General features: G+C 39.8%; 3 protein-coding genes across 4 annotated transcripts in view; 1 reads left to right on the top strand and 2 right to left on the bottom strand.

Moving 5' to 3' along the window:
- Positions 1-7: 7 nt before the first annotated feature.
- glmna (glomulin, FKBP associated protein a) lies at positions 8-6,354 on the top strand. 2 transcript variants are annotated; one of them, XM_063461811.1, is made up of 18 exons: positions 8-409; positions 1,794-1,916; positions 2,000-2,113; positions 2,198-2,306; positions 2,408-2,696; positions 2,829-2,928; positions 3,039-3,220; positions 3,386-3,439; positions 3,603-3,633; positions 4,057-4,146; positions 4,240-4,281; positions 4,393-4,466; positions 4,554-4,638; positions 4,734-4,843; positions 5,400-5,463; positions 5,565-5,700; positions 5,926-5,996; positions 6,100-6,354. In XM_063461811.1, exons 1-18 carry the CDS (start codon positions 356-358, stop codon positions 6,187-6,189), a joined length of 1,818 nt encoding a protein of 605 aa, XP_063317881.1. In that variant the 5' UTR covers positions 8-355; the 3' UTR covers positions 6,190-6,354. The 2 variants fall into 2 exon arrangements, with proteins under 2 accessions (XP_063317881.1, XP_063317880.1); XM_063461810.1 differs by having other exon boundaries at positions 1,791-1,916.
- An 815-nt stretch (positions 6,355-7,169) lies between these two features.
- On the bottom strand, positions 7,170-14,594 carry cdc7 (cell division cycle 7 homolog (S. cerevisiae)). The gene is made up of 12 exons (XM_063462294.1): positions 14,430-14,594; positions 14,107-14,194; positions 13,321-13,407; positions 13,080-13,215; positions 11,701-11,794; positions 11,384-11,526; positions 10,817-11,150; positions 10,519-10,626; positions 9,776-9,942; positions 9,429-9,511; positions 8,951-9,100; positions 7,170-8,137 (listed from the first exon to the last, which is right to left on the bottom strand). The coding sequence occupies exons 2-12, from the start codon at positions 14,192-14,194 to the stop codon at positions 7,683-7,685; spliced, it is 1,845 nt and encodes a 614-aa protein (XP_063318364.1). The 5' UTR covers positions 14,430-14,594; the 3' UTR covers positions 7,170-7,682.
- Positions 14,595-15,969: 1,375 nt separating this feature from the next.
- Positions 15,970-24,806, bottom strand: part of hfm1 (helicase for meiosis 1) — a 20,233-nt gene continuing 11,396 nt past the window's right edge. The window contains exons 26-40 of the mRNA XM_063462260.1: positions 23,550-23,635; positions 22,445-22,528; positions 21,751-21,908; positions 21,560-21,663; positions 21,077-21,268; positions 20,866-20,931; positions 20,651-20,775; positions 18,818-18,900; positions 18,548-18,654; positions 18,319-18,405; positions 17,633-17,938; positions 17,372-17,453; positions 16,766-16,877; positions 16,353-16,498; positions 15,970-16,200 (exon numbers count right to left, since the gene is read on the bottom strand). Coding sequence (XP_063318330.1) covers positions 16,146-16,200; positions 16,353-16,498; positions 16,766-16,877; positions 17,372-17,453; positions 17,633-17,938; positions 18,319-18,405; positions 18,548-18,654; positions 18,818-18,900; positions 20,651-20,775; positions 20,866-20,931; positions 21,077-21,268; positions 21,560-21,663; positions 21,751-21,908; positions 22,445-22,528; positions 23,550-23,635 — 1,793 coding nt within the window. The 3' untranslated portion in view covers positions 15,970-16,145. The remainder of the gene's footprint in view (positions 16,201-16,352; positions 16,499-16,765; positions 16,878-17,371; positions 17,454-17,632; positions 17,939-18,318; positions 18,406-18,547; positions 18,655-18,817; positions 18,901-20,650; positions 20,776-20,865; positions 20,932-21,076; positions 21,269-21,559; positions 21,664-21,750; positions 21,909-22,444; positions 22,529-23,549; positions 23,636-24,806) is intronic.

Here is a 24,806-nt window from a genome sequence, read left to right as displayed (position 1 = left end):
CGGGGGGACAATTTCGCGTTCGCGCGGTGCGTCCGTAGCGTGTAGTGTGTGTGTATATATGTTTGTGCGTGTGCTTTTTTTTCACCGGGCTGTTTGTGGAAGTTGAGCTGAGGTACGTGTCCCCTTCACCTCGGTCCCGTTTGCCTTCACATCAGCGGCTCTTTTCGTGGTGGTGAATTTGTTTGGCTAGCCACTGTTCGGCTAATTCGGAGCAGGGTTAGCATCCCTGCTGCTCTGCTGTGTTTACAGTCACACAGGCTCAGAGCTTAACCTCTGACACCTTTGGACCTGTTTTTTTTAATATACTTGAAGTTTCCCCTGTTTTTGAGGACTTCTGCATGAGGACAACACCCGTATGAAGATAGCAGGGATGGCTCTGGAGCAGCTCAGTGAGGTGGTCCAAAGATGTGTAAGTATTCAGTGGTACTTGTAACCCACATCCACTCCTTCACTCTGATATCAATTCCCTAAACAGCATGTCGGCACAGTCACTGGCACCAACCTGGATGCTGGTACCCACTCACAGTGACAGAATGCACCCACAGACTGAGCTGACCTGATATGGAGTGGGTTTTGAGTCTCTCACTAGAGCATATTCTAGATCAGAGGTATTCAATTAAAATGTAAGGAGGTCCAGTTTGAGAACATTTCCAAGTCCAAAATATAATCAAGTTCCACATGATTATAAGTGCAGTCTATTTTAAAGTAGCCTAACAGTTATACAGTGTCAGTATATGGGCAATAACTGGTTGTAATGTAAAGCAAAGAAAGTGTAATTCCGGTATTTCAACAATATTTATTATTCATTTCTCTAATGAAAAAAAATGTTCTTTTTTGGTTTCAAGTAAAATTATAGCTTTTGAAAAAGTTGTTTTCAAATAAAGTGCTTAATTTAAAATAATGAAAAGTTGTATTTTGAATTTCCCCTCTTTGTCTTTTTTCTAAATTACATTTCACATGTAAACCATCTCACTTTAAACCCTCCTTTTCTCCCTGTCTGTTTCCCTGACTTAATTCCTTTGGCTTCTGCCTCTCGTCTCTTCTCCGAGTTGTCTACTTTTACACGTGCTCTGAGTAAAGGATTTGATTGCCTGAGTAGAGTTACGTTGAGTGAGTTAAGCACGCCATTGGTCTATGTACTTCCATTCAATGGCTTTGCTGTCTATATATGACCATAAAGACAAAGTAAAAGGCGGCACATAGTAAAAAGAAAGGGTTCATGAAAATCTAGTAGGTCTGAGTCCGTAAAGAATGGCGTAGGAGTGGTCCACCTGTTGGTGACTTAGATTCTAGATCTTTTCTATTGTTTTATAAATGATTTGTTCATTGTGCTTCTGTTTGTTGCTGTTTTGTGGTCATTTGTTTGTCTCTTCATTTTCCTTTTCTTCATTTCCATTTCATTTTGGTTGTTCTGTGTATCTCTCTGTGGGATGCACGCAAGTTTACAACATTTATACACTGCTGCCATACAGCAGCAGTGTATAAATGCTCAGTTAGTGAAGACAGGAATAGAGGAGAAATCTTCAGTGGATCATGGGAAGTCCCCCAGCAGCCAGAGGTAGCAGCAAAACTAAGGGATGGTTCAGGGTCACCTGATCTAACTGTAAACTTTATCAAAAAGCCTAATCTTAAAAGCAGAGGGGGTGACTGTGTTCTGAACCCAAACCAGAGTGTAATATGCCAAGATTGTGTCTTTGAGATATTTGATAGAATATAATATTTAATAAGTAACTGTTTAAAATGTCTGTTTTCTCTATTTTTACCCGCTTGATTGTCTCTTTTTCATGCAGCAGGCTCTTCCAGATGACAGCTACACCACCGAGGATCACAACATCTTCACGGTTGCTGGGCAGACGTGTATCGAGGAGGGAAACAGCGCGCAGGTCCTCAGTATTGTGCTGGATGAAAAGAATCAGGTAACGTTTCTCAAAGTTTACACCAATCGCTGCTTCTCAGGTTTGTCACACACTCATCTGTGTAACTGTCTTCGTCTGTGCAGGAGATCGTGAGATGCATGGGTTGGAACTTGCTGCCTCCGCTGATCCAGGTCCTGCTGAAGAAAGAAGACAAGAATCTTCCTCAGTGTCTGGCCATTTTTAACCACCTGCTGGAGGTCAGTGGTCAGGAGTGGACTTAAGATAAAACATCACTGATGAATGTGGCATTGTAAGGGTGATCTTTGTGGGGGTTTTTGTAGACGTGCAGACCCAAAGAGCTGCTGATCGGCCTGTTGGAGCAGCTGGAGCAGGATGATCCTGATACGATAGCGGAGAGTCTCCATCTGCTCTTGAAGCCTTTACAGAAGGGTAAAGAATCTTTTTAGTCATCTTTAATACCACTCTTCTTCTTAATGGTTTTTCCTTGCCATTATTATTGTGATGTATTCTCTCATTCTCGCCTCTAACAGTGCTTCTGTGCCTGGGTGGCCGTAAGGCGTCATCCTTGGGCATGGCGCTGTCCTCCGTGCTGGACCAGGTGGCCAAACTGCCTCTCCCTCACACCAAGGAGCAAGAGGAGGATGACGTCTTTTCGTTTTGCCGTTGCTGCACTGACATGATAGATTTCGTCAGACCTTTTGTTCAAGAAGTCAGGCATAACCTGCTGAATAATGAGATGCAGAGCGAGACTACAAACAGGACTGTGGGCAGACAGGGGAAGGATAAAGAGGATGAGCTGCGGACAGAACTTCTGAAGTTGTGAGTGAAAAAAAATGCGTTTTCCAGCTCAGACTCACGTTTGATAGTCTGACATAATGTCATAGAAAAGCGCTGCAGGGCTCCTGAAAACTGATGATGTTGAGGCTTCCTTTTTGTTTGTCTCCTCTTGAGCTGTATGAAGAGTCTGAGTCATCCTCTGTTGGAAGTACACCTCAAGGATCCTGACACGCTGGCTCTGTCCCCCCTCAGGACTTTTGCCACCGAGATTTTGGTAAAACCATTTTTCAAACGTGTAAATGGTGTCATTGCTGGTTTCTAATATGTCATCGGTTCGTCACGTACTTGCATATCGTGGTAATTGTGGTTTTCTGTGTCCTGCAGAACATCCTCGGTTCTATTGGGGAGTCCCTCGGTAGTCTCGTGCACCAGCCTCTTTTGAAGAGAAAGCAGGTTCCCGGCTTTCTCGAGGAGGAGGTGCGTTATCCTAAAGAGTCTTTGGCCAGCTTGGCTCATCTGGTGTTTGTCCATCACCTGGCTGCAGACACCTTCCCCACTGTTTTCAGGTATTTTGAAAACATATTTTTGTCCTGGGATGCACAATGTGGGATTATTCACACTTGGCTTGAAATTAATCTGTACTTGGGTGTTTCAGGAATTCTACATTAACAAATACTGAAACTTTTAAATAATAATGTTAATGCTCCCAACACTCCGTATTCTCTCTGCAGTCCCGTGTTCAGTCTTCGATGTAACATCGAGCACGTCTCTGTCCTCCTGTCCAGGTAACATGACATAATAATGTGTCGTGTTATAATCTTTGTTAGCGTTTTACAAAAGTTGTAAAATATGAATGTGCACATTATGCACACATATATAACACACACATATACCATAAGTGTCCACTTTAATGATCAAGCTGTGATCAGTGATATCTATCTTTTATAGAACTGAGGAGTCCAAGCTTCAGAAAGGACTGGTAGGTGATGTTTTCACTTATTATTATTTATTTATTAGTTATTTATTACATAAATTAGAATGACCTTATTCATCCAGGAGTCAATATGTGACTCCTGGATTTAATCCTATATATTTCCATGGTGCTATTTTAATTAAACACAACATGTTTAATTAAAATAGCACCGGTCATCATCTTGGATGCTCATATTTAACATGGCCAAGTTTTCAAATAATGAGGTTAGCATTTGGAGAGGCTTTAGACTCTAAAACTTGAGGTTCCCCACATTTTTTCCTATAATAGCCAATCAGAAGAAGCCAAAGAAGAAAAAGAATGAGGCTGTAAGGGTCGTTACCTGCCAGTGTAAATAGTCACTGTGTTACTTAAATCTTCTTCTGCACATTAAAAGCAGTCATCAGTGTATGATGGATGTGCGTCACACAGGAGCTGTATGAGAAAAGTCTGGTGCGAGTCGAGGACGGCAGTCTGCGTGCAGACCTGCTGGAGATTAAAACCTTCCTCACAGTCCCTCAGGTGAATGCAGTCGCTTCATTATAAACCTGTTGGGTCTACCGTTGTGTTTTGTGTGCGTCATATAATGTTATTAATTTCAGTGTTTAATTTCAGAACTTAATAAAGGTCATGACGATATGTCCAAAGCATGAACTGGTAAGTTTTTAATCAATTTTAATGTGTTTAAAATCTAATGTCAGATCATTTGATTTGAAATTGGCTTTCATTTGTGGACTCAGTTTTGACGATACTTCTTTTTGTCTTCAGAGAACAAAAGGACTGAAGGTTTTCCAGCTGAGCATTGATAAGTTCAACACTGAAGCCAAGTACAGATTCTTCCAGTGAGCTCCACCTTTCTTCCCTGAAAATTAATCAGAAATGTGTGTCTTTTCCACTTCCCACAGCAGCGACCTGTGTTCTTGTTTCAGGTACATGTTGAAGACGAGTAACCACTCAGGAGTTGAAGGCTACATCATTAAAAATATCAAGAATCAGATAGACATTGCCCTGCAGGTGAAGATGTACATTAAAGGAAAAAATGGCAGTGTGGGCCGTGTTTAAAATTTCTTGGGGGACCTAAAAGAATCTCTTTATCGCTCTGTCTCCAGCCAGGTAACAGTAACGTCTGGTTTGAAGGCGTTCAGCTCATGCCTCTGCTGCGTAAGGTTCTTATTCTTCCAGATGGCCCAGAGACTGACCTCCTGCAGTACCTGGACAGGTCTGTGCACACACACTAATGCGGGTCACAGGAGTGCGACAGCCAGTCCCAACACGCACTGTTAAAAAGGGTCATACACACTGTTTAAAAGAAAGTGTCACATTGTTTAATTTTGTTTCTTCCTGAGAAAATATGAGATGTTTAAATTTAATTGGAAACTTCTGTATAATCAAGAGGAAATTTTATAAGTCTTTTTCTCGATAAGATTTTAAAAAACAAACATCCTTTGGTGCCTTTTATATTATTTGTATAATTGTGCAATAAGTATAAACAAAGTAGCATCGCTGTTGATTTTGTAGTTTTTAAAAAAGGCCAGTAAAATATACTCACTGGTCACTTCATTAAATGCACTTGAGTTGCTGCCATGTGATTGACTGATTAGATATTTGAATTAATGAGCAGTTCATGGAGTGGCTGGTTGAGTGTACATGTCGCCCTGATCAGAAGTCATTATTTAACAACAAAATCTTGCTTTATGGATGAGAGTAGTTGAAAGTTTTGGAAATGTCTGGAAGGTAGATTAAGAAATAGCACATGTGTGTGTTGATCTCTACAGAGTCATGGAGTCTCTAAATCTGCTGCGTTACCTGGTCATCAGAGACAAAGTGACAGAGAACCAGGTGAGTGCACTGTAGAGCTGAAAACACCAAAAATTTAATTTTATGATGGCCTATAAGGGTATATAAGCTTTCTCTATCTGTGCTTTCTGATGCTGCTGAAGACCGGCATCTGGACAGAACTGTATAAAATAGAAGATACGTTCATGAAGCCCCTTCGTGTTGGTGTGAACATGTCCAGGGCCCACTATGAAAGAGAGCTGCAGAACACAATGGAGGCCAAGAAGAGCAAGGCTAAAGGTCAGATCAGCGACACTTACTTTAATTTCCCGTTTCTTAGTACAACATAGAGACTCTATGCATGCGCAGGAGGGCTTCTATTTTGTAGGTAGCCTGGCTTCATTTTTCTCAGGCTTCTTTTGTACTCGTCCCAACTCAAACGACTTCTTAATGGCACTTTTTCAACATGTAGCATCATCAAAAGTGTTCAGATGAGGCTTTCTGACAGCATTTGTTTCTTCACAGAAGAGTCTGTACTTTCTGTGTCTGTTGGTGGTGAGGAGCTGCCCAGCATGACCCCAGAGTCACAGATTCAGGTGAGTAACACAGTCAGATGGCATCATATCACATATTTACGTGTGTGTGGATTAAGAAAGAGCACTGTGATGTTCCTGACTGCATCTTCATTGGTCCTGCCAGGCTCTGCACTCTGCCCTGCACACGTTTGACATGATTGAGAGCGTGTTGGCACGGATAGAGGAACTCATCGAGGTGAAGGACAACCTGTAACCACACTTCAGCTACCAGAGAGCCTCATCATCTCAAACAGAAAACTGTTACTTGTTTCAAAACAAAGTGCTAGTGCACTGCTGGTATCTTTGTTTTACAGTGTATTTACAAAATGTTGCATACATTGTCAATTAGAAGTTTAAAAAAAATTGCAAGTTTGTATCAGCTCGGTAATAAACTTTCAAACTTTTGTACTCACAGGTTAAAGTGTTTTCATTTCTGGTGAAAGTGTAAAAAAGTTATAGTTTGGTAAAAATAATTTGTAACCTTTGGAAGCTTCAGTTTCTCCTGCCATCACAAAAATATCTTAAGTTCATGCAGCCCGTGTTGCCCAGAACACTCTAGCAGAAAGAGATGCTTGGAAATAAAGGTTATAAAGGTAAAAAAAAAAAAAAAGACTCAGCAATGTAGCTCGCAAATGATACATAAGTTTACAAAGTGCAAAAGGGTAAACAAACAGAGTAATAAAACGTATCCCATGTAACAGAATCGTTTAAAAGCAAGTGTATAGAAATGAGATTTAAGCAGTGATTCAAAGGAAGTCTGGCTCTGTGTGCTCGATCTTCTCAGGTAGGTCATTCCAGGTGTGAGGGGGCCTGAAAAAGCAAAATCACCTACAGATTTAAATTCTTGCCTTTAGCACAGCCTGAAGGGTCCAACCCGAGGCTGTGAGCAGGCACACATGGGGTCAGAGGTTCTGCTACGTACATCGAGGCCACAAGAGAGAGAGAGCAACTTTTCATTGATGCCAGAGAAGAGAGCAGCAATAGTCCAATCTTGAGAAAATAATTCCTTTCATTCATTCAACCATTTTTAAAAAGCTTTTACCCCAGGGTACTACAAAAAAAAAATAAATGCTGAACTGTTTTCTTGGGTCCAGGTAACAAAAAGTGGAAAATAAAATCCATCTAAATGAATATAACCATGTAAACTAAATGAGAGACATCATTTTGTTTTTTGCCTTTATTATTAACCTGAACTGGGGAAAACTGTTGACTCTTCAGTGTTTTCCATAAATAAACCAGACTCAGACATGCACACACTAATGAAGCAGAATTTCACACATTCACAGGATACAGATATGCACCTTCAAATTAAAAGCCTTTATGGCAGTGATAACTGTAAACAAAATATGGATTATTCCCTCTTTAAAAGGTCAATAGTTATAGCAATATCTGCAATGTTTCCACCATTTTAAAATGCCCTTCTTCACAGTTCTTTAGACTACATCATAGCTGCTGTGAATACAAGAAAGTTTTACTTTGAAGTGCACCGTGTCAACCACGAAGCCAAACCTATTTCATATAAACATTTACATTTAAGTAAAAGCATTTTTTAAAGAGGGCTGATGGGAGGGGGGGAAAACTGCAGCACATTACAAGGAGTGAACGTTCTCTCTCATGCTCATGTGCCTTTTCTGCACCTGAACCACAGCCTAGGACGTCATAGTTTTACTGACATGGACAGGCTCCTGGTGCTCTCACAGCACATTCTCACAGGTATTTGAACAGTGGGTGTTGAAGAGCCTGAGCAGCTGTGATCCTGGTGGAAGGGTTCAGATCCAGCAGCTTATCCAGCAGGTCGTAAGCCTCATCGGGAACTCTGTCCCAGCCACGCTCATCCTCCTCCTCTTCCACCTTTTCCTGTTTTGGAAGGCGAGTTGCGGTGTCATTACCACCTGAATGTTTGTGCTTGTTCATGTGACTACACAAGAGTTCTGCAGGAGTTTCATCTGCTTCCTTTTTATGTGGTTTGAGTGTTCTTTCAGTGGGACGGTGTGTGGGCGTATCATCTTGGATCTTGTGAAGATGAGTGTCAGTGGAATCTGCCGTAGCCTCAGGAAGTGGTGTGACTTTGTTATCTGGCGATGGCCTCAATCCTCTGAGCGTCTCACACAGGGTCCTGAGGTCCTGTCGAGGGAGCTCCCGACTGCACACCACCGCTTTACCTGAATCAGATTCAAGCCCATAAAAATAAGATTACTCTGTACAGAGGTTTTTTACAACCCTGTTTCTGAAAATGTGACATTAAAATGTAAATGAAAACTGAACACAGTGATTTGTGAATCTTTTTCTTCCCATCTCAGGACCTAATAAAAACAATAATTCTATACTGTGTGAAATATATTTTTTTAAAATAGTCGAGCTAAAAAGGTCATCCTAGATTCTCAGTCTTTCTGAGGTATGGAGATTATCCAGAACATCTCTGAAATGTTTTGGAACATCTACATACGTCTTTTTCAGGGAAGGTCCTGCTGAACCTGTTTTCGTATTCATTTCAGCAGCATGGCTCCAGGTGTTAAACTAAGATGTTTGCAGGCCAGAGCTGTCACCCCCTGAATGCATTTGGAGCATCATGAAATCAAAAATATAACAAAGGAAGCCATGAATTCTGAAATCCTAAATCACGTGAGAGAAGGAAAGCATTTCATTGCACCCCCTGGTCTGATCAGGTTACAGAGTTTGCTACAAGACCTTTGCAGAAACATGGAGCTGACATCAAATTTAAAACAACACAAAAAGTTTCATGTGTTGTTCTGCACCATTTTCAGTTCACTATACTTGATTTTTTTTTTTATATTTATATTTATGCAGTGCATCAACTCTGGAAACTGTGCTGCAGAATATTGTTCCACTGCAGAATTATAGTGACTCTGTTGGTGATGAACTGCCTGCAGGATTAGTCACTGCAGTCTTGCAGGTGCAGTGAGGATCTGCGTTCTGCAGAAGCAGAAGACCCAAAAGAAGACATTTATACGCACCGAACGACTTGCCAGCCTTGATGGTCTCTCTGGAGCCTCGTAGGGTCATGATCTGAACGAGCGCAATCATGTCATCGGTGGCCTTAAAGAACGGGTAACGGCCACTGAGCAGTGAGAGCAGGATCACACCAGCTGACCACACGTCTATGGCTGCAGTGTAGGATGACAGGACAGGGGAGGGTGCAAGAGTGCAGATTAGTAATAATAAAAAAGAGAACATCCCAAATTTGCTATTTTTAAGCAATTTTTGGAAAACCTGCCTGGCTCATATGACAGGAAATGTTACCAAGCATGAGAAAACAGATTTTTTTTCTTTTTTTTTTTAATACTAGAGAGCATCTGTGAACATACAGCACCTTAAATCACATTCAACAAACCACGTCAAAGCAGATGGGCTAAAGCAGCAGTGTGGTAGATACATATATTTATTTTCTTTGCTTTTAAACATGTATTATAAATAATGACTTGAGACACCCACCTGTGCCTTGGTTGGGACACTTTGTGAGGACTTCTGGTGCTCTAAACCCTGGAGTTCCTGCCCTGGGCGCCACCTGCGACTTTCTGCAGTCAAAAACAAGGACAGGAACGAGGTATTAGAAGTGACACAAAACAGAAACTAACAATTCTTCGTTTAGTGGAAGTGGATCGGAACGAGAATTTAGTTTTAATAATAAATTATTTTTGTTCTTGTACAGCTGGCACAAGCACCATTAAATCATATTTCATATAAATGAAAGAAATCATATAAATGTTTCACTGTCTAGAATAATGCCCAAAACATGTGCAAGGTAAACAGGAGGTGCAGGAGGATGTTTTGTTAGTTACCTGGACAAGCAGACGTTGCAGACCCGATCAGTGAAGTAGCAGTTACAGGTTAGGCCTCGCTGTACGGGTCTCTGACTGCTGCTCTGGGTCCTGACAGGCAGGGGAGCCCGGGTGGCTGAAGAGTACTTACGGCTGGCTGTGTCCTCTGTTTTACTTGGTTTTACCAGCTAAAGAGTAATGATGATTCAATTTTTAATGTCACCTCCAAAACACTCAAGGTCACCTTATATCACTTAATATATAATAAGACCCACCAGGGAACACAGTGTAGCTCAGTATGGGGTTTGATAGCACCTAATGCTATCAAACTGAATAAGCTTATTTAAAAAAGTAATTTTATTTCTGTTAAGCAGTCCTACATGTGAACGTGAGAGACAAGAGTTGCAGAGCTTTGTCACAGCATAAGAATGCGCTATTGTTGTTATCGTTTTCTTCCATCACTTCATAGTAAAACAATGTATTTTTGTAACAGGCTACTAGAAACAAATACAATTTAAATGTTTTTCTTTGCTAAATTGTCTTTTATGTGTAGACAAACACTGGTTCATCCCTTTAGTTAGGTGCCTTTTCTATGCTTGCATCAAAGGTCAGTTTTAAGTGGATTAACAAACAAAAAAATGTTACTCTTAAAATGCTTGGGTCCAGCCAATGTCCAAAGAAGAACTTTTCTTGCAAGAAAATCTAAAGATATGAGCAGCAGCTCAAGACTTTTGCACAGTACTGTAGTTTTCCCCATTGCTTACCTCTGTCCTAATGGCAGCTTGTTTGGTGTTGGAGAGAGCTGGTGTGCAGCTGTTCAGGTTCCTCTCTCCAAACACAGTCCGTGGCGCTTTGCTTAGCCCTATCAAATCCTAAAGAAAACCAACATGGACGATGACATAAGCAAAAAAACAATGGAAACACAGATGTTATAAACATCCAAGTACAGCTTAACCATACTTCAGTCTTGTGCAAAAACAGTGTAATTAGAGGAAATTTTATCACTGGACAGACACACCTTATGAAGATAAAAATGATGGTAAATAAAATAAGTGCAGACACCTTTGTGTGCTTTGTGCGAGAGGTGGTCACAGTGGTGGTAGCAGAATGTGCTTTTTTAATCAGTGCTTTTCGAGAGGTTGAAGAAGATGTGGTGGTGGAGGAAGATGCGGAGGAATGTGATGGGGGTATTTGCTGCCGTGCAGGCAGTGGAAGAAAGGTGGAGACTGTTGTGATTTTTGAAGAGAGTTTAGGTGGTGCTTTGCTCCGCTGTGCAGCCACTTGTTTCCCTGTGGACCCTCCACCTTTCTGTGATGGTCTCTTTCTCACCACCTTCAATAGCTCAATCTGGGTGTCAGCTGTACCCTGTGCCAGGCCGAAATCCACCAGTGCGTACCTGTGCATACAGTTACACAAAAAAACAACAAAACCCAAAATGTAATAAAGTGTATGTGGAATTTATTAGTGTAATTTATTTTTTAACATACATTCTAATCTTATAGCTGAGTGATGCTCCAGCACTGTTGCAATGTAGACAACACATAGCATCAGCTCATTAGCCTTACATCAAAATATTAGCATTACAATTGACAACAGATAAAACATTACAAATGTTCTGCAGCTACTTACATTTTGCTCTTTCTGTTGTAGAGGAAATTGTTTGGCTTGATGTCTCGATGAATTATGCCAAACTGATGGATGTGTTTCAGAGCCTTTAACAGGTGGTAGATGTACAGGCGGACCTCTTCAAAACTTAGCGACCCAATGATGTCCTGGTGAATATGTTTAGTTTAAATCAGAAGTTTTAAAAGACATTTTTAAGCAACATCAACATAATCAGGAGAAGAGACTGATTTAGAAGCTTAGATTGTGTCCATTAAAAATAAATAAATCACTTCAGTATAAACACTGCATGTCACTGCAGTAACATACGACAAAGTACATACCACAATGGCTTGATGCTCCATGTAGGGCATTACAATCACCACATGGTCCTCCTTCCTGAAGCAGTATGTCACTCCCATCACATTCTCTCTGCCTCTGCAAAGTGGATTAAGGGCACAGCTCAGAAGACAGGCGTCATTTCATTATAATGTGTTATGTCTGCAAGAAATGTCAATCTCGGACGTTCACTTCCAAGAATCATTACAGAAGCACTCAACCACAAATGCACACTCATTTATATAAATTGGTGTGCTTTATGCTGCACGTCTTGTCAGCCCCAGCCAGCAGTGTACCAAACTGCGTAGGTTAAACTGAATCATAAGATGTCACATAAATGAGAAACCCACACACCGATTTACCACGGCATAAAAATAAACTTAAAAGCAAGAAATCAAATAAAATTTGGTCTTTTCTGATTTTACATTTTTGGGATACTCAGCTCTTTCACAAACACAGTAATACTAAAAGAAAAGTGAATTTGGAGGTGTGCTACCAATTCCACATGAAATTATAGGAAAATTAAATAACAATCAAATTGAATCCCTGCATTATCTGTCAAATAATAAAAACATACACTCACCAGCCAATTTATTAGGCACACCTATTTACCTGCTCATTACTGAAAATATCTAATCAGCCAATATCATATCAGCAACTCAATGCATTAGGCATGTAAGAAATGCCAAATATGAAGGTGCAACTCAAAGGAACTCTATAATTAAACAGGTTCAGTTCTTTAAGGATTAGTGATAGTGTACAGGTCTGTGAAGGTTCTCAGTCATCCAGGTCATCGTAGTCAAAGGAGTTTGCAAAGAAAAGCGTCTGGACTTCTTTAAGTTGCTTGAAGACGTTTCACCTCTCATCCGAGAAGCTTCTTCAGTTCTAAGGTCAAATGGCCGAGAGTCCCAGATTTAAACCCAGTGGGAGTATCCCCCCAGAGAGGGACAAAGGACCCCCCTGGTGATCCTCTAATCACATGAGCCAAGGTGTGATAGCGGGTGTGGGACCTAATCAGCCAGGGTTTCGGGTGAGCTCATTGTGAAACCTGGCCCCACCTTGTCATGTGAATTCCTGAGGTCCGATGCCCCAGGATGTGAGTGGGCATTAAGGCGTCTGGGGAGGGAACTCAAAACTGGATTATAGATGGCAGACAGTTGGTGTAAATCTGGGACTCTCGGCCATTTGACCTTAGAACTGAAGAAGCTTCTCGGATGAGAGGTGAAACGTCTTCAAGCAACTTGAAGTCCAGACGCTTTTCTTTGCAAACTCCTTTGATAGTGTACAGGGTTACAGTACCACAAACTAAATAAAGAAATAGATGTTGATAGAAAAAACATCTGTGTAATGTCAATAAAATTATAAGTTACTGCATTGGACTCACCCTGCAACAGTGAGACACTGAAGCTCAGCAGCAATGCGTGTGGGATGGCTTGTTGGGATGAGATGCTTCAGTGCAAACATCTCTCTCCTCCCATCTCGCATCTGCGCCTCACCCAAGTATACTGAGCTGAACGTACCTAATGAAGACACACAAATGTCATCAGCATTTCTCCTTATGAGGTTAGTGAACGGCTAACAATCCTTCTCCCAGCTGTATAAAAACTCCAAAACTGACTACGTACCTTCTCCAATTTTGTCTATAATGCGGAAAACCTTGGCTAGCTGAGGAACAGCTTTGTAAAGAAACTCAATGTCCATCTCCACGTCCGCTGGAAACAAACAAGAAAAAAAAAACCACTGTCAGAACACCATTACTAGTGTGGTGTATATGGTCAACGCATAGAAAGCAATAGGAACGGGAGGGGAGAGAGATAAACAGAGTATCGATATAGCTGTATAAGCCCGGCTTAATCTCAGGGTGCTGGGCTCGAGCCCCATGTTGGGCGTTTGCATTGAGGGCAGGGATAGCTCAGTAGGTAGAGTGGTGGCCCCATGATCGGAAGGTCGAGGGTTCAAATCCACTGAACGGCTACCCTGAGGTACCCCTGAGCAAGATACCGTCCCTACACTGCTCCCTGGGCGCCCAATGCTTCACTGAGTGAATGTGTTAAATGCAGAGAGATCAATAACTGTGACATAATTTGGAGTTAAAGAAAAATACTGGCGGCCACACTGCTACCCCTCAACTTATGGTATTATTTTAAAAAAATCCTACAATCCTAAAGTAAGTTTAAAAAGAACAAGAAAGCAAAATAAATCTAAAAAAATATGATATGATTGTCTTAAAAATTAATTCTGCCCAGGGTGAGGTTTATTAATACTGTGTGCAAACCCTAAGCTGCAGTGACAAACTATAGCTGAGCACAAAGATTTTAAAGTTATATCAGCTATAATATAATAATGTAGTTCCAATATAAGGATGCATTTCTACTGAAATATTTCTGTCATATCACAGTTGTCCAACTCACGGGAGATTTTCCGTTTCTTGTGACCTCTGTCAGCTTTCATAAGGCATCCGTCTGTGCTGGGCTCAGCGCAGGCAGGAGAAAACTCCATCTGAAAACCAGAAAACAGGAATATCGTTAGAGACACTTACAGATGGAGCAAACACTCGTGATTTAAGTTTGGTAAACACTTTATTTAAGCTATTCTGTAGCTGCACAAGTCCTCGTTACTGTAAATGTCTGCAGTTATAGTTTTTTGAAGAGCGCGGTCTGACTTCCTGGATACCACTAGCATATTGTTAGCTCGCTAACTACAGCTGCTAGAGCAAAAACACAAAGAAACTTACCGCTTCAGTTGGTTGTAAAGTCCAAAAGTGTCTCAAATTAACGCCTCATAAAGTCATCATACAGCCACGACCAACATCTCTACCGGTAAAACATCAATTATAGGTTTATATTCCGGTCTGGCGGTGGCTGAACAACTTTGTACAGAATTTCGGACGGACTGAAGCGTCTCCGCCAACAACAAACTCCGCGCTAAAAGTGACGTCAAAGAAATCTCGCGGTACAGCAGCAGAAATCACGTGACACCCCAAGCACGCGGACGAGAATGATTTAATTACAGCTGTTATGTATCGCTCCATGACTTAGATAAAACAAAAACTGCTGCCTGTGAATTACACGTTACACTGCCAAATAACAGTTTAGTGTTTTCTGATTATTTCCCTTGTTGCTCCGTTATGAGTTGTTGTCTCATAAGAATGGCTGTTGACAATTTTGACCAAATTTAAAAAGACTAAAACTAATAACATTTCCTGTATATTTTAGGAACCCATTCAACACTGATTTTTGATTAAAAAATATAATATTCAATTGAAATAGTCCAATATTCTTTTTTCCCTTTCAAACACACAAAGAAAACTGGTGAAGTTTCAGAGCGCCCTCTGGTGGACAAATTGTGCCTCATCAAAACTCTTAACATGGTTGAGGGGTGTTTCTCCCATCACTTTACTTTTTTCCATTTATCAGCAGTTATAAATGCAGAAATCAACAGATTGTGAAATAGTTCATATTTTACAATAATATCGTCCCACCGATAAATTGGCTTTAATATTATCTAATGCATAATTTCAGTTCTTGTTTTTCTTGTTCATGTCTGGTTATTTTCATTTCGGTTAGCAAACGTGTTTTTAACACCTCCTATAGGTTTATCGTTTAGCTGTGGTTATATTTTTAATAACCTTGGATATACAGTACTGTGCAAAAGTCTTGAGTCCTCGTTTCTTGCTTTTACTTTGTTTTTAAGGAGACAGAATTCCTTATACTTTTTCTCTCCAGGCTTTCAAAAGCTCATTGGAAGTTTTTCTTTGGATACTGGCTGCTTTTTTAAAATCATTTTCAGTCTTTTCAATGTACCTGACCATGTTCAGTGAAATTAATTATTTTGTTTGTTAAGCCACCTAAAACTGAACTATAACTAAGCATAAAAAAGTCATCAGCATCTAACACAAGGGATAAACAGCCAACTTAGTGAAGAACCAGTTTTAAATTGTATCTTTAGGTACTTTGTTACTAGTAGGCTCATTACTTTCACAACAGCTAGTTGAATCTACAAAAAAAATCTAAAAATAACAGTAAAATACTATTTTTGCACCACCATGCAACAAGATTTAGATGTAGAGACGTGAACATATTCCTTTGCATTAAGTTGAAATTAATACTTTCACTGGAGTACGCAACAACTTGAATGGCAGTCTTTGAATACACACCTATGATACTAGACAGTTGTCACAAAACTACTTCTAATTAGTCTACATGTGAGTTCACACATTGAGAAATTACCCAAAGACTCCACTGAATCCTCCGGTGAACAAAGGCTTTATTAAGTAAACAGCGCACATAAATACAATCACAACAAAAAACCCTTTTGAACTTGTTTCATTTACAATACAAAATAGGAATGAATTTGCAACAATCTATAACTCCAGGTGTAAATCTCACAGGAAACAGAAAGCACCTTACATTAGTGACATGTTTATATCAGAGTGTGTCCTCCAGTACTTCTAAAATATTCCATCAAAAATGCCAACAAAAGCATCTTCCTCTTTGCTGCTGGTGCTGAATATATGCAAAAGGAAAAAAAAGGAAAAAGGGTATTTATCAATCCTGTAAGGAAGTATCCTTATCCCAATCCCCTGCATATAGGATCACTTTTATTATTTGCTGAGAAAACATGCAATAGGTGTGAATCAAGGCCACTTTTTTTTTACCTTCTATTGAGAGATGAGCTGGCATTGGGTGGGGCACTCAATGCTGAAAAGAAATCCAATCTCCTAGTCACTTTTGCCTCCTCAGGCTGTTTTAGAAGTTCTAATGATGTTTTTATAGTGGTTTCCTCACTGAAAATATTTGGCCTCTGCACAACAAAAAGAAATAGAGCCATGATTCATGTCTGCACATTAGCTTGACTGCTGGCTGTTACATTTGAGAAAGGTGAGGTTAGAAGCATTAACTGAAGTCAGACGAAAAATAGCACAAGTATGAGCTTTACTGTACTAACTGAATAAATAGACAGCTAAATAGATAATAGATAACTACAAGATGTCAACAGACAGAAAATGGTGTTCTCCGTGTTTTTACATATAACAACTAACTGCACAAATACACATGTACACATTCATACATGCACTTTTGGATTCCACTTGGGTGTGATTCTCTTCTGTGGTGTGAATGTCCGGCTGACTGGTGAGGGTCCCGCTTTTTCGATTTCAGGACTGACATTTGTTAAAGTCAACCTGAAATAATCATGAAAAATATTCTATTCAATTCAAGTTATTACACATGTATTGTAAATAAACAGTCCAACCATCTTCCATGCTCTCTGTTTCTCATGAAAATGCGACAAAAGAGAAGGATAGACACATTTTGCATGTGATATCAAATTGTCATTGTAAATCGTGTAAAAAATACAAACTTTGACACGTGTATTTTACTTTAGATTTAATCTACACTATTACGATTTTTAATCGACTAAAACTAAAAGAATAGAAAAGAGAGGGCGGCTGTCTCCTGAATCCAAACTGGGAGCTGTTTCCATAGAAGAGGAGCCTGAAAGCTTTTACTTTTAGAAAATCTAGGATCAACAACTGGAGTCTGCAAATATGGCAAATTTTCTAATGGTTACTGGTACTATCTCACGCCACATACAGTATGTCACACAGTTTCTGATTCCTGGCTTCCTGGTTATACCTTACTTGTTGGTTAATGGTGCATAAGGTTGTGGTCTTACCTCAGTGGTGTAGTCACAGCGGTTATAGAAGGTTTGATGTGTGAGTGGCTGAGTAATACTGGTACTGAAGCTGCAACATAGCCTACATAAAGACATATGTATAGTGTTAATTAAACCATAAGAACATCTGATGTATAATCCCACATGGGCATGTGTGCTTAAGGGTATCCAGTGATATTAAAACATCACTGTGTTCATGTCACAATGAAGTCCTAATGACTGAAATGTGACAATCTGAAGCTGATTTTCAGTTCACTCTACCTGGTGTGCGGTTTTCATCACACTGCTGAATTTGAGGTTGTGCAGTCGTGTATGAAGTCAGTGCTGGCTCGCTGGCATGCATCAGATTATCATCATCAAAATCGCCCCAGTCATCCCACTCGTTTCCGAGGTCAAAGTTGACAGTCGGTATCTGGAGGGATGAAGTATTTTTGCAGAGAGCAGCCTGTTCTGGCACTGCGGTGGAGCTCTTTGAGTGACCCGTGCTGGTTGTATTGACCTGGTTTAGATCCTGTTGAGAGTCCTGACTCCCAACACTCATATCTGTGGTCATCCACACCGAGGAACCTCAACACAGAGGAAGATAAAAGCATGGTCACATCATCAAATCTTTCTCAACTGTGTGCATTTATAAATTCAACTTGAAAAATAATATCTAATATCTTTTTAGATATATTCTTCCATCTCCCACGCAGCTATTGATTTCAAAGCTGACCGTGGTTGGGTGACACTCGTTAAGTCTACCATTTAATCTTGTGTATGCCGAATAAACCTGTTCCTGAGTATGTCTGACTTAATTAATATGTTTTCTTTTGTTACTACAGTCCATATAACAATTGTCTGCACTTGGACCTCCTCTGAGCAGAACTTAAAGCTGAGCAGAACAAAAACATGTGAACCAACAGGATGGTCAGTCTGCTACTGAGTTTGAAGTTATTTAACAATACTTTGATGGTGAGGATGAGCTGCAGCAGCGTTTTGGGAAGGCCCTCCCATCGTTGTGTACATGTCCTCCACATAATAGTCATCATAATCTCAAAAAATAAAAAGAAAGAAAACAGCTGATGATATAACATATCATGATATATGATATAACATGTGACACAAAGAAGATATGATAGAAGTGACATTCAAATGTTAAGGAATACGTGGAGCTTAGCCATGTCACTCGTTTACCTCCGTCAAGGTCATTCAGGCTTTCTACGTCAGGTAGTTGAGCTTCGCTTGCCAAGTCAGTCCCAGACTGAGGTCTCACTGAAGCTTTACAGAGATTTTCTTTATTCCTTCAGATGGAATAAAACAGAGCTTGAAAGTAATGTGAGCCAAGTGTGTCTTTGCTCATGATTGTTGAGAATCTAATGATCAGCTGTTTTTTTAAAGAAACTATTAACATGTTTGCACATAAGAATCAAGATAAATCTGTAATTTCAGTGTGGCTGTGTGTACCAGGAAGGGGGTGGAAGCATCTCTTTGGGTTTGTAAGCAAACTTTTGCATGCTGAGCGACACAGGCTCCTCAGCCATTTTCATCTAAAGAAATAAAACAGAACATCACCCATATTATTAATTAGCTCAGGAATACAGACAACATGCTCGCCGTGTGCAGAAGATGGTTTTCTTTACAAAAATATATATATGCCATTTTCTATAATTAGCTATTTTGGTGCAAAATATTACAGAAACCCAAAACAATGCTTATGCCCTCATAGTTATACACAGAGTATATCTGTCTAGGGAACTTTGGACACAATGAGCTTTGAAACATTTTATATTTTGTACTTAATAAAACCATGATAAAGGGTAATTAGCAGCTGCTAATCCAATACAGTTAATTAATTGATCATCAGCAAGTGTGAGCACCTCTATAAAAGTAAACTTTTTGGGAGTTTACTGGCATGGAGCATTTATGTGTGTGTTAACACAATGCCACAATATTCTCAAATTCACCCCAAGATTAGATCATGTAGTGTTCAGAGAAACAACAAAAACAGGCCTCGGTTAGCATGTTAAACATTGAAGATCATGGGAGTACAATTAGAAAAAAAGACTGAACAAGTACAGTTTGCTTGGAAGGATTTCCAGGAGGAAGCCTCTTCTCTATAAAAAGAACATGGCAGCACAGCTTAGGTATGCAAAATTGTCCCTGAACAAACTACAAGACTTCTAGAACAATGTCCTCTGGACAGACAAGATCAAAGTTTTCCATAATGCACAGCACCACAATCATCAAGCATATCAGCATAAACACTGTAAACCAACTGTCAAGCATGTTGGTGGAGAAGTGATGATTTGGGTTTGTCTTATAGCCACAAGACTTGGGCACCTTGCAGGCATTGAGTCCACCATGAACTCCTCTGTATACCAAACTTGTTCTAAACTCATATGTGAAGTCATTTGTCTCACAGCTGAAGTTTGGCTGAAATTGGGTCATGCGCGATCAAAACAAAACAGAACCTCAGCAAATCTACGCCTTCTGAACCAAGGCGTAGTAATGGCCCAGTCAAAGTCCAGGCCTCAAGCTGATCGAAAGACTGTGGCAGGAGAAATGAAGAGAAATGAAGCAATGCTTACAGTAGAAGTTTTAGAGCTCGACTTATTGGGTTTTTAAGATCGATACTGATATTTGGTGATTTAAAAATCCAACATTCTGATTTTTTTAAATACACTAGTAACACCCAAAACAGTGACTGTTATGTAGCACTGTATGCACTCTATGTCATGTATGCACTCTGCTGTATCACGACTGAGTGATCAGTATTAGATCCCCCAAAAATAAACTGAGTGCCATAACATTTGTTAGGTGTAGTTATTTAGTCCCGTGAAGACTTTCTTTTTTATATAATTGTATTTTCTGTATGCCAAGTACAACTTTAATGCACATACTATGTGCATTATATATGTTTCAATGTCCCTTATTGCTACTAAACAATTTCCACTTATAAATCCACAATAAGGATTGTTTACATTGCATATATGTCCTTTTCATATAATAGGACATGTATGTAAGTCTGCCATGTGGATAGTGCATATCTTTTTTTATTTGCAACTTCCCTACTTGACTGAAATTTCTTTTAATTGTTTTATTGTAACTACTGGTGACTTGTCAGCTTCTGCAGTTTTTTAGGAGTAAGAACATATTTCAATGTTATTCTGCTGTACTGTTTATGACCTATTGAGATTGGTTGGATATAGCACACCCTCAGACACACAACACATTCAAAAGTCTAGATAAAGCTACTGAAAGTATGAGATGTGGGTTCAGATATGGTATTTTGCTCACTTTGAGTCGCTTAACAGGGGTCGGCGCAAATGTGTCACATCGGCTCCTCAGGTCTTTCAAATATGAAGTGAAACTGGTTTCTTGGTTTGCTGACCTCTTTCTTGTCACAGTAACACCTGCTTTACCTTGGGAGGACATGCATGAACACTGTTGTTGGCACGCTGTGGCAGGAAGGACCTCTGCACAGACAGATTCATAAAATGCATCATACTCACAACAGTCATGGGCACAGAAAGCCTTGTTCTTGCAGAAGTGGTTGCAATGTCTTTTATTGCCTATATCTGCAAAAGAACATTTAAAAAGTGAAAAAATATAAAATTTCAAGTGTGAAAAAAATGTATCAACAAACAAAATATGCATTTGCCTCAGAAGAAATACCATATTTATAAACCGTATCATGATAAAGCATGAAAAAGTAATCTGTACCAAAGCTACAACTGCCCTCTTCTCCCACAGATGTGCCGTTCTCCCTGTGAGTTGCAGCCTGATTTGTTGATAGTGGTTTCAGCACCGATTGCGGTCTCCTGGCATCCTGCGTTGTGTTGTGTGGATTTTCAGTCCCAAATCTTCGAGCTGCAGAGTAGTACACTGTGAACTTCTGCTGGATGTCCAGACCCACTACAGCAGAAGAAACGCATGGTAAATCCTCTCCTTACATATATTCAGTCCAGTATAAGAGTCTATACACCAAAATCTCTGAAATTAGACTTTAAGTTTTAATTTTCCAATACATGATATTATTTAGCTTCCTAAAAATACAATTACAACAGCACTGTTTGCATACAAGATGAAGAAAGGACACAGTAAGCTGTTACCTTCATTTAAAAAAAATACAGAAAATTGGAACCAAATGACATGTTGCTGTTTTCCTCTTTTTGGTTACAATGTAAATGTGCTTCCATGGTTTACCATATTCTGAACTGATAAGATGCACACTGATCTCATCTCCTTTCATAGCCTTCGCCACGTCAATCTTCTTTGACCAGCTACCACCCTTCAGCAGCATTACGTCCCTGGAAAACCAACAGGATATGTTGGCATTCCATATTTTGGCTTCTTTTACAAAAGGTGAAAGTCAAGACATGGTATTTTATTCTCACGTGAGTTTCTGCAGAAAGACGACATTGTTATCAGCGTCTCCGATGACGACGGAGGCATAATGGTGGTCTTGAGCTGCTCTCCTGGTCAGCAGCTGTGCTTGGTTTTTGAGGCTCACTTTAAGCACAATCTCTGCTGTGGTGCTGCTGTACCTTGAAAGCTATAAATCACAACAGCTTTAGAGGAACATGATACAGAACAGACATGGAAATAAACACTTAAATGTGTTGATATGGGTGAAAACAGGTAAAAGTTTGAAACAGCTTTCAAATAAAAGCCAAGAAAATATCAATAATTTAAATGCTGGACCTTCAGCAAGCTAACAGTATACTGTGCCATTTTACATATTAACAAGTAAGAGATTATGTTGGCTAAAACGCATTAAAGAGGGAACCGTGGCTAACTGAAAACTCAAAATAATCTCCTTTGATTCTTTGTAGTCGTGCCCAGAAGAAATCACATTCACATTAACTGCCCTCTTGGCGCTCTCATGTGAGCAGAGGCACAAATTGTCAAGAATGAAATATGTAAATGTGGTTTAAACATCCACCACAACAAAAATCAAATTTTAGTGTATTTTTCTATTTTTCACTACATTTATGATCAAATATTTTTGATTTCTGATTTTCTAAGATCAACAAATATGAAGTGCTTGTGCCTTGTGCCGTGATAACAATGGTTTGCAATGCCATTTACCTGCTCCACCATTACGTCATACTTTGGGAGGTGTATGACAGACTCTCTGATTTGGTTTCCAAATGGCGGATGCCTATTGAGAATCTGTATAAGAACATAAAGTTTGCCAAAGTTACACCCAAACACTTTCAGCAGACATTAAGTGCTTGAGGAGATGCTTAACATTAACTGAGTGATTTTGAAAAAACAGAATTACACTTTCACCTTTAGTTGTTGGCATTTAACATCAACCTGATATCATAACAAGTGTGTAACAGACACGCCGGTTCACCGTGTCCATTTCACAATTTGCCGCTCCAAAATGTGAAATGTACGAGCATGCAGAAGTTGCAGTAATCTGCAATAACAGCGAAGGGAGATATTTTTTTTAAAGCCAACATGAAAATAATCTTGGGAAAGTGTTTAAACAGACACATTTAAGTGTACGAACATATTAGTTTAATAGATTCAGATGATTAAGGACACTGGAATGCATTTACGCTTTTAGCTCAATACCGACTTTCTGGCTTTAAATATATTACCTCCTCCTGCTGGTAATGCAATTTCGGCATGCAGTAATGAAACTTCTTCATGTGTGTCCATTTCACGCTTTGCCTCGCCGTGTGAAATGGACAGGCATGAAGAAGTGTTTCAGGTTTGGAGAGGCAAACGTGAAATGGACACAGTGGACCAGCGTGTCTATTACACGTTTTGCCAGGATACTTGGTTAAGAAACTAGGTATTGTTGTCTACTCTTGTTTTTTAGGTGTTGTCTTTTTTTTCACATTAACCTAAAGTGTGAAAGAAATAGTGGCATCGTGTGAAGGTAAAAGTAGGTGGGTGTAGGGTGGTGCAACTTCCTCATGAACTGGCCAAAGTTTGTAGTCACACACATGTGAACCAAAATGTACCACGTCAACCACACACCCACTGAACAACAAACTGAGCACACAAATTAAAAGCTTTAGATTATTTAGATTAGATGAATTATTAGATTATCTTCAGATTATAAAGCATTTTGCTTTTAAGTATTACACAGACTTTTTTTCCCCTCTTTATTTATAGAGTTTTTACATGTAATTTGACATATCAGGCCTAATAAAACAAGTGTATTACACAGACTTACCAGCTCAAGCTCTCTGGGGTTGGTTTGCTCTATTTTGCTGAATGTGGTGAGTCCAGCATGCACCATGGCAGTTGACAGAGTTTGGCCTGAAACACAACCCATGTTATTAATTAATTACTGTAATGGCAATATACACTTACCTATTGTGTCACTTTATTAGGTACACCTGTTCAACTGCTTGTTTGCTAAAGTTCAAAGTGAACTTCAGAATGGAGAAAACATTATTTAACATGATGACTTTGAACATGCTGTGGTTGCTGATTGCAGATGGGCTGGTCTTGAGTATTTTAGAAACTGCTGATGTACTGTGATGTACTGTGATTTTCCCACATAACCATCTCTAGGATTTAGAAAGAATGACCTGAAAAGAGAGAGTACCCAGTGAGTGAGTGCCAGTTCTCTAGGAGAGAATGGTCGACGCTGCAAGTGGGAGAATAAGCAGACTGCTTTGAGCTGATAAGAAGGCAACAGTAACTCAAATAACTACTTTTTACAAACAAGGAATGCAGAAGAGTATCTCTGGAACCTTGAAGAACCACACTGGGTGTTACTCCTGTTAGCGAATAACAGGAAACTGGAGGGACTCACAAAAATGCAGAGCACTGGAAACATTTTATCTGGTCTGATGAGTCTCAATTTCTGCTTCAACATTCAAAAAAGCAGGGTCAGAATTTGGCATTAGCAACATGACATCAATAGTAGGGTGGGGGGTGGTGTAATGGGATGGCATTTTATTGGCACACTTTGGGCCCCTCAGTACCGGCTGAAGTTCTTTAAAACACGACAGCCTCCCTGAGTATTGTTGCTGATCATGTCGATCCCTTTATGACCACAGTGTACCCATCTTCTGGTGGCTGCTTCCAGCTGGATAACACACCATGTCACAAAGCTCAGATCATCTAAAACTGTTTTTTTGAACATGACATGAGTTCGTTGGACTCAAATGGCCCCGGGGGTCACCAGATCTCAACCCAATAGAGCACCTTAGGGATGTGATGCAAAAGAAGAGTCACATCATGGATATGCAGCCGACAAATCTGCAGCAACCGTGTGATGTGATTATGTCAATATGGACCAAAATGTCTGAGGAAAGTTTATAGCACCTTGTTGAATCTGTGCCATAAAGAATTGAAGACGGAAATGAAGGCAAAAGGTAGTTCAACCCAGTACTAGCAAAGTGTACCTAATGAAGTGTCCAGTGAGTGTATGTCTAACAGAAAGAATATTTGGCTTATTAATATTTCCATTATGCAGCAG

This window comes from Pelmatolapia mariae, linkage group LG18 (genome assembly GCF_036321145.2).
Source record: "Pelmatolapia mariae isolate MD_Pm_ZW linkage group LG18, Pm_UMD_F_2, whole genome shotgun sequence".
NCBI classification, from domain to species: Eukaryota; Metazoa; Chordata; class Actinopteri; order Cichliformes; family Cichlidae; genus Pelmatolapia; species Pelmatolapia mariae.
This window is presented reverse-complemented; position numbering and strand designations above follow the sequence as displayed.